The following is a 9,603-nucleotide window of genomic DNA, read 5'->3' as shown; positions in this document are numbered from 1 at the left end:
TTTTGCATATACTTCACACATGAAAAAAAGCTTAAACAAGTTCATGTGGGGAGATAGTAACTGTTTGCAGTGGTAAACAACACGCCCTCCCTAATAGCCAATATACTGCAGAGGCAATAAAAACAAGTACTTTTATTATGCCAGTGAATAAGGTATGAGGAGTCTGTGTAATATATTTCTCAACAAATAGTGCAATTAGAGACAAGTGGGATAAACACACACACTCATTAATGAATCACATGTCCCCTCATACAGAAACTATGCTGTATAGACTGAAACAAAACCATATGTTGCATGGGTAAACACAGCATCTAACACTGAAAACAATTGTTATTAATTAGATGTGTGTTAGTTCGATTTCCCAAGGTAGCAATAAAATTCAACCTAACGTGTTAAAATTCGTAAAAGTGTTAAAACTAAGTAAGTAATATATATATATATATATATATATATATATATATATATATATATATATATATATATATATATATATATATATATATATATATATATATATACTGTATATATATATATATATATATATATATATATACTGTATATATATATATATATATATATATATATATATATATATATAAAATGACTGTTATCGCAGTTTCACATATGGAATTCGGTTGAAGAGAGTTAGCATTTAAATTCAATTGTCAGCTATGCTTTTATCTTTCGGTTGTTAATACCGCACCAATCATATGCACGTTTTAATAACCTGCCTTTGCTGTCTGTTTCGCGTTAAGCTTAATTACCTTAAAGGGAGAAAAGTCACAAAAGAGAAAAATGTTCTTGGTCCGGGGATTTTCCTTATTCAGGTAATATTCACTAATTTCATGTTATCAGTCTGTGGTGTGCCAGTATCGGTAAGTGGTGATATTATTTGATCTATTCTACGTTAAAAAATTTAACCCTGAGATGGATAAGTGGCTGATAAAAAAAATAAAAAAATTCCCGCGAACAATCAGAAGAAGCAGAAACAGACTCAAAAAAAAAAAAAGGACAGTATTATTTTACCAGAACAGCCCGCATCGTCTTCAGAACCAAACGGTAAGAGGCAAAAAATGTAATATATGCATTTGATTTTTGCAATATTCGCTGTGTATTTTTTGTATTGAATATAAATACAATAAATATTATAATAATATATCTCTCTATTACGATTTTTTTTCGAGGTGGGCCATGAAATATTTTAATTTTTGCAAAGGGGGCCTTGACATCCAGAAGTTTGGGAAGCACTACTTTAAACTCATTCAACGTATCCGCATTCACCACACTCATGAAATGCACTCCACTCACCAACCGCTCTCTGTACAGAACCCTCTCCTCACGCCTTTGTTCACACTCCCCTTATACAGTTTCCGGGGATGGTCTCTTGTTCTATCCCCCTCTCCACCTTATTCATGCTCTTAATTCATGCTTTATTTCGACTATTTCATACGATTGGTTTATTTTAACATTCCGTGTCATATTAAATGTAAAAGAAGAAATCGAGAAATTGTTTAAATCATTATTTACATTTTTTTTAATTATTTAATATTTATTTTTTAATATAATATATTTTAATATAATATTTAATTATTTTAATTATTTTAATATAATATTTAATTATTTAAAATTTAATTTAATAATAATTTTTTTTTTAATTGAAGCCTTTGGCTCTTCATATATCTAATACACTATTTACATGTTTTATATTAGTTCATATTTTGCATTTAGTGCTTTCTTTTATAGGCTGAGTACACCTAGATGGTCGTTGTTGCGGAGTAACTTAAGGATGGCTTGTCAGCAATTCATTCTGTTAATGTGGAAAAGTTACCTGCTTCGCATACGACATTATCTTTTAACAACGCTTGAGCTTTTCATTCCTTTGCTGTTATCAATTATAATAGTGGCAAGTCGCAGTCAACAGTCTCCAGAAAATCTCAACAATGAAATAGGTATTACAAAGAGAAATGCAACTTTTTTTAATCCATACTCCTTACCAACGAATACCGCTTTGCCATCTGTCATCATGTATACTCCAAAAACTAATTTGACTGTTCAACTGATAAAAAGAGCAGTATCAAAGTTGCTGTTACACTCAGAGAAATCTGAAACAGATATAAGTAAGTTTGCATGCAATTTGTGTATATATATATATATATATATATATATATATATATATATATTTTTTTTTTTTTTTTTTTTTTTAAATTATTTCTTATCTTTATTTGAGAGAAATGTCGAACTTTCGTTTTCCTTGGTCAGTATATACTGGTGCACGCCAGAAATTATATTCTTGTTTTTATCCATATTATGCCCAATCAAATTGGTGAATTATAAGAGCATAGATGACTTCTATTATCAAGTAAACTCATAACACTTTAAGGGCTAAGCCCTCTTCCAATAAAACACGATATTCAGGAACACGTCTAGCTGATTAACTCTTTTCCGACACTGGTACGGGCATACTATCCCGGACACTTATTTTCAATTGTAGATGCATAGATGGATGCCATGGAAATGAAGAAGTGGCGGAGAGGATTCAGAGGCGTGTGACAAAGATTGTGGCAGTTCTATGGAACGCTTCCTATGAGAATACATTAGTCTGTGGACTTCCAAACTAGCTGATAGGCTAGTTTTGAAGTCCATCACTGTGGAAATTTAGTGATCACTGTAGAAATTGTGTTAGAGCGTGGTTAATAAGGATATTAACCACGCTCTATATTTTTTGCTTCAATGGCGGGAAATGGGTTGCCAGATGTGGATGTGGGTGTTTCGTCAGTGAATGAGTTTAAGGAGAGGTATGATAAGTATTGTGTGAATAATGGTTCTCCAGCGATGAGTCTTCTGACTCCATGTGAATTACCAGTATAATATATTTTTATTTGCAGTACAATGAGTTTATTAACATTGTCATATACGAGTATATAAAGTATTTACAACTAAACAATTCAGTTAAGCACAAAATGCTAAACTATTTTATATATAAACATATAAATGATATTAACAATGCTGCAATTTGTTATTTTTACGAACGTATTTACAATTCTATATTTACAGTAGGTGGAAACTTTTTTACAATAATTAAAATATTTTTTACAATAAGTGACATCATTTTAATGATATTGGTTCTGAATGAGGTATAATGCAAATGCATGTATCTTAGAAGCCTGTGCTAAGCTTATGTGAAGATGACATTCATCAGTTATTGCATATTAGTTTGTAGCTTTATTGGCAGTAGTTCAGATATACCACCCACCCACAGAATTCCCAGGAATCTGATTGTGCATCACTGAACTGGGAACTACTAACTAGTATAGCGCTTTACATTAGGTCTGTAGATTGTGCAGTGCGCGTAAAATTTATAACCTTAGGGCTCGTTTTCTGTAGTTTGCAAGGTTTCTGTTTTCAAATGACAGTTTGTTTAGCATATCTAGAATATAAAAAAAATCCGGGTAGCTTTTCCTTAATGGTTGCATTATTTTAATATAATGTAATTAGATGTCTGACGCCTTATTATACAGTACTCAGTGTTTGATATACCATGGTCACTTAATTTAACCATTTTAATCTTAGTATCTAATGTAATAGGTTGGAGAGCCTTTTTCTTTACACCGAAAACACAATACCCTTACACAATTTATTATAGTGATGTGCGTTGGTTGAGCAGAGGGAAGGTTCTTAAGTGTCTTTGACTTAAGGAGCGAAATACAGCAGTTCATGCAAATTAAGGGGAAGCCAATTGCGGAATTCGACGATCCGAAGTGGATGACAGACTTTGCCTTTGTGACCGACATCTCGATGCATATGAACGACCTAAATACGCCGCTACAATCTAAAGATCAACCGGTGCACACTCTGTTTGATCACATCAAAGCTTCTGTGGCCAAGCTCAAACTTTGGGAGGCACCACTCGCAAAAAAAAAAAAACTTAACTAATTTTCAGCTTCTCGTTGAGTCCAGCTGTTCGTCTCTTGATGAATACGTTGCATAATTGGCCGTGTTGCGAAGTGAGTTCGAAGAGAGATTTACTGATTTTCGTAACCAACAGTCTTCTTTAGATTTATTTTCAATGTCCTTCAGTGTCAATGCTGCCGAAATGCCAGGCTCAGTACAAATGGAGCTGCTTAAACTCCAAAACAACTCTTATTGGAGAGAAAAATTATTCAATATGTCCTTGCTTACATTTTACAAAGACTACATTTCTGAGGACGCATTCCCTAAGTATGCGTCCAAGAATATGAAGTCCAAGACAAGAACTCAGATAACCGACCAACATCTCGAGAATACTCTGTGCATAGCGACTTCCAACATCGACAAGCTGGTCAAGGAAAAACATTGCCAAGTTGCCCATTGACATTGTAAAAAATGAATGCTTTCTTCATTAAATTATCTTTTTTCAAGTATTGATTATATTTACTTATCATGAACCCGACTCCTACCTACGATCTAAAAGCTGATTTTGTTTATTTTTATAGGATTTTATGTAAAATATCAAATGCACAGCATTTCTTGTGAATCTGGAAAGCACTTACAATTCTAAATACCGCAGTATTGCTTAGTGGCCCGCGGGCTTCATTGAAATGTTTAATGCGGCACGCACTGTCTGAAAGGTTGAAGACCCCTGATCTAAATAATCCAAAATATTTCAAATCTTTCGCTTTGAGTATCTCAAAGCGCAGTCAACGTATAAAACTGCGAGTAATAATAATAACGCACAATTTAAGCACGTTTAATTCAAAAAAAAAAAAATCAGCTAACGCCTTTTTATTCCCCGTATACGGGGAGTAGGCGAGGCCACACGTTTAATTATAAATAAATAATAAAAATAAAACTGTGTGCTTAATACCATGTGTTAAAATGCAGGCGGCATGTCTACTAGGTTAAAATTGCAATGTTTTCTAAGGGATAAAAAAACACTTAATTACGTTTGAATTTCCCATTGTTTTATACACTAACAACGTTTAGAAGTATACAGAAATGAAATATCTGTTAACCATGTTGACAAATATTTCATTCAGAAATATTACAGATTGGATGTTAAGTGTCTGTATGTGGATACTGCTTCATTTATGTTAATTTTAAGCTGACGAATGTAAGCTTAATACAGTAGCGCTGTCGTGCTTAAATAAAATAATTGTTGGAAGTAAATAATTTATACGAGGGGGTCTGGAAACTTCTAATAAACATGTAAAACAAAAATGATATTAAAGCAACTGATATAACCACAAGAACGAATATACTAGTAGCAGAGTTATGAAGGTAACTTATGTTCTTATATCCTCGTATGTTCATTCTTGTGGTTATAACAGTTGCTTTAATATCATTTTTGTTTTAGATGTTTATTAGAAGTTTCCAGACCTCCTTCTCCTTCCTCGTACAGTCATCCCTTGAGTTATGTCCGTTCGAGTTACGTCCTCTCTGAAGATACGTCCGTGATCCCCCGCGGATCCCTTCTTAAATTTTTATTATTACCAAGTATCCCCTAATTAAGTAATTAAAAAATAGATTAATTAAAAATAAATTAATTAATTAAAAGGAATAAATTAATTAAAATTAATAAATTAATTTAAAATATTAAAAATTAAATATCTATTTTATTTGAATATAAATTCAAATGTTCATGTAAACAAAAAATATGATTTATTTTTAATAGAACCAACTTTATAAAGATACTATAAAGTTTTACTTACTTAAAATAATTTATCATCAATGAGAGGAGAAATTAGTTAACTTCAATCTCAGATGCGGATCCTCTTCTTCGTCTTAATATCTACAAGGGCTGAAAATCCAACTTCGCACAGATATGAACTTGGAAATAGACAAATGAACCTCAGAGCTTTATCTGTTAATTCAGGAAATTCATTCTGTATTTGTAGTCAAAATGATGACAACGTATTCTCGATGTATTTATTTTTTAGGAAACCATCAGAAGCTAGTTCTAAAAGTTGTTCTTCTATTGACGATAGACCCGACTGATTGACTGAGTCAGTCGGATCTATCGACTGACTGACTGAGCCATTTCCAATTATGTAAATACTTTTTCAATTCAAACTTTTCATCAAGAAAACTTGTAGTTCATTCCGAAGTTCAAATAAACCAGTAAGGACTTTTCTACGAGAAAGCCAACGAACATCGGTATGGAAAAGAAGTTGTGTATGATTGCTTCCCATTTCTTTGCAAAGTTGAGAGAAAAGTCTGGCATTTAAAGGACGGCCTTTAATATAATTTATCATTTTCACAGCATCATCAAGAACTTTTCTTAAATCTGTAGACATCATATGTGTAGCCAAAGCCTCCCCGTGTATGCAGCAGTGTGTCGACTTTGCATTTGGTGCAACAGCTTGAATCCTTGAAACAAGCCCTATTTAGATCCGACCATGGATTTCGTTCCGTCCGTGCTTATTCCAACACAACTTTTCCAATCAAGCTTGTTTTGATGCATAAAGGTATTTATACTGTTGAATATTTCTTCTCCTGTTGTATGTTCTGGCAAGGGTTGGCAATATAAAAGGTCGTCATGAATTTTTTGATTTTTTTGTACCTAACGAACACTAGAAGATTTGCAAGATTTGTAATGTCAGTGGATTCATCTACCTGCAACGCATAATAACGACTCTTGCGTATATCGGATAACAATGTTTGTTTTATATTTTCAGCCATTTCAGTGATTCTTCGATGAACGGTACTATTTGAACGGCAAATCCGATCAAAAGGTCTTTTTGCAATATCTACGATCATATTTTCCCTATTATTTTTGCTGCAGGCTTGACCAAAGTTTCACCAATTGTTTCCGCTGCACCACTTTTTGCTATTAATAGCGACACACGATATGAAGCTTCTAAAGCCTTCATGTTTTCACCTCCTGACACAATCGACATCACTTTTTGAGATTCTTTTAAAGTTTTTAGTTTATTTTGAAAAAATTCGACAGGTTTGTCCTTGCATTCATTATGTTTCGATCCAAAATGGCGATTTAAATTACATGGTTTCATGCTTTCATTTTTTTAAAGTTTCACAGTAAATGACACATAATGGAATAGGTTTCCCGCTTCTTCATTTCCCGTCCATGAAAATCCACATTTCAAATAATTTAAATCGTTCTTACGAAGTTTTCTCATCTTCTTCCTAATCGGTTCTTTAGAGATGTCAGACGGCACACACTTCTCAATTTCACTTGATCCAGATACAACATCAACATTTTCTTATTGCTGACAGCTTCTTGTATCTACTATGTTCCTCTCTTTTGCGCATTTTAAAAATCCAGTCTTTAACCAGTGATCCATACTTAAGAATTTGAAAGCTAAAAAAATTACCGTATTTAACGAACAGTCCTTCAACAAATGGCTAGTGAAAGCAGAACTCGAAACGGACAGCAATGATAGGCTAGTAGAAATAAAGCAGCTATGCTTTATTTCTACTAGCCTATATGGTGCGGTATTAACAAAAGATCGCGCTACTAATTGACAAAGGAAAGCCGACAGTTCAGTTGAAATGCTAATTCTCTTCAACCGAATTCCTCATATAATAGCTGAAACACATTCACTATATGTTCACTCAAACAAAACTATATGTTGCCGGTGCACCATATGGTTTTGATTGTCTACTATATAGCATTTTATGTGGGAGGGGTCATGCGATTCATTAGTTAGTGCCGTTTTCATCCCAGTTGTCTCTAATTGCACTGTTTGTTGAGAAACATATTACACAGCCTGCAGATGTCTCTGTACCTTATTCAGTGATACAATAGGAACATTTTACGATCTCAAACTTAAATTTTATTCCATGCGTTAATGATGCATAGCCGAAAATTGCCACGGATCCCCTGAAGACCTTTCTCGGACCCCCGGAGGTCCGCGTACCACACTTTGAGAACCATTGCCATAAGGGAATAAATAACATTTTCGGCTATACTTTTGAACAAGATGCAAAGGTAAGGCATGTGCATTGGCTACAGCGCTTTCAGCGGCACCTCCCTCGTCAGTCGGAACGTGTCTTCAGCAGTTCCTCCGTTGATTTTCTGTTTGAGAAATGGATTATTTGTGTATTTATTTCGGGATGTTTTGTGAAACATGGCTCCTACACACACAATCAAAAAACCTACTGAAGAGAGTAGGTTTTGAAATTTTGAATAATTTTGAAATGAAGTTGCAAAATATGGAAAAGCTACTTGCATCACGGATAGAGGACCTGAACCAAAAGCGAATACTCCTTCACTCCTTAGCGCTGACCATAACCATTAAGGCACTAAGTCTCTTCGACATGTTGAAGGAGAAAGCAGGGCCTGATTGCGACTTCGAATTCAACGCTTCTTCCGGTTGATTCATGAGATCCAAGCAGAGCTTTGTGCTGCATAATGTGAAAATGTATGGTGAATCTGCAAGTGCCAATGAATGTGTGCCAAATGCAAGTGCTTGCCAAAGAGTTTGTGGAGAAATTGGATAAAATTATTACGAAGGAAAATTATTTGCCACATCAAATATTTAATATGGATGAGACCTCCTTCCTTTTTCTGAAAAAATGCCCGAGCAGATATTCATTCACAAAAAGCTAAAATCTATGCCTGGTTTCAAAGCCCTTAAAGCCAGTATCGATTCTGTTAGGGATAATGTGACTGGATATAAACTGACAACATTTGTGAAACGGCACAGTGAGAATTCGCGAGCCTTCAAAAACATTAGGAAGCATACTCTTTCAGTTCATTATCGGAACAATAAGAAGTCGTGGATGACTCAAAAATTGTTTGAGGATACCTTAACCAACTGTTATGCGAGTGAAATGGAAAACTATTTCAATTTCAATGGGAAAGAAAATGTAGAATTTAAAATTGTATTAATTCTAGATGATGTTCCACGTCATCCGTCTTATAGCGGTGATCTTCATCAAGTTCAAGGTTATGTATCTCCCTGCAAACATTACTTCATTGATCCAGTCGATGGATCAGCGTGTTCCTGCAGTTTTTAAGGCTTATTATCTACGGAGAACTTTTTCACAAGCCATTTCTGCTACTGAAGGAAATGATCAGACTCATGCAATTCTGGAAAACATTCAATATTTATCATACTATTAAAAATATTATTGTGGTTTGAGACGAAGTGACCTCAATGTACGAGTGGCATATGGAAAAAGACATTAAAATGGTTTGTGCACGATTTTGGAAGTTTGTAGTAGTGGGCCTAGCAAACAATCTGAATGTCGGAGTGATGACGACATAATTCAACTCACAGAAATTTCCCCTGAAGAGTTGACCAACGAAGAATTGGTCGAACTGGAGGAACGACCTGCTGCAGAAGAGATAAAAGGAGAATAGGAAGAGGAAAAAGAGAAACAAGAAGATGTAGTTAATTTACAGTGATGGATCTTGCAGAAATGTTATCTGAAGTTAGCGATGTTCTCAAAATGGCTGAAAACATGGATCCCAGTATTGAACGCTACTTATTAGTAGAAACGAAAGTAAATGATGCGTTTGCTTGCTATAAACAAATTTATGATGAAAAGATGAAGAGGAACAAGTAAAGCACATTGGACATTTTCATCAAAAAACAAAGGTTCACCAAAAGAGCTGCAGCCTAGTCCTTCACATAGGGAAGGTAATGAAGACGTGATTGT

The 9,603-nt window shown here is 34.2% G+C and overlaps 1 protein-coding gene across 1 annotated transcript in view; it reads left to right on the top strand.

Moving 5' to 3' along the window:
* Positions 1–8,553: 8,553 nt before the first annotated feature.
* Positions 8,554–9,603, top strand: part of LOC150101358 (phospholipid-transporting ATPase ABCA3-like) — a 197,056-nt gene continuing 196,006 nt past the window's right edge. Inside the window, exon 1 of the mRNA XM_090400779.1 lies at positions 8,554–8,644. Within this exon, the coding sequence (XP_090256905.1) occupies positions 8,554–8,644 (91 nt within the window). The remainder of the gene's footprint in view (positions 8,645–9,603) is intronic.

This window comes from Typopeltis vanoorti, chromosome 11 (genome assembly GCF_054136105.1).
Source record: "Typopeltis vanoorti isolate ZY-2024b chromosome 11, IOZ_Tvanoo_1.0, whole genome shotgun sequence".
NCBI classification, from domain to species: domain Eukaryota; kingdom Metazoa; phylum Arthropoda; class Arachnida; order Uropygi; family Thelyphonidae; genus Typopeltis; species Typopeltis vanoorti.
This window is presented reverse-complemented; position numbering and strand designations above follow the sequence as displayed.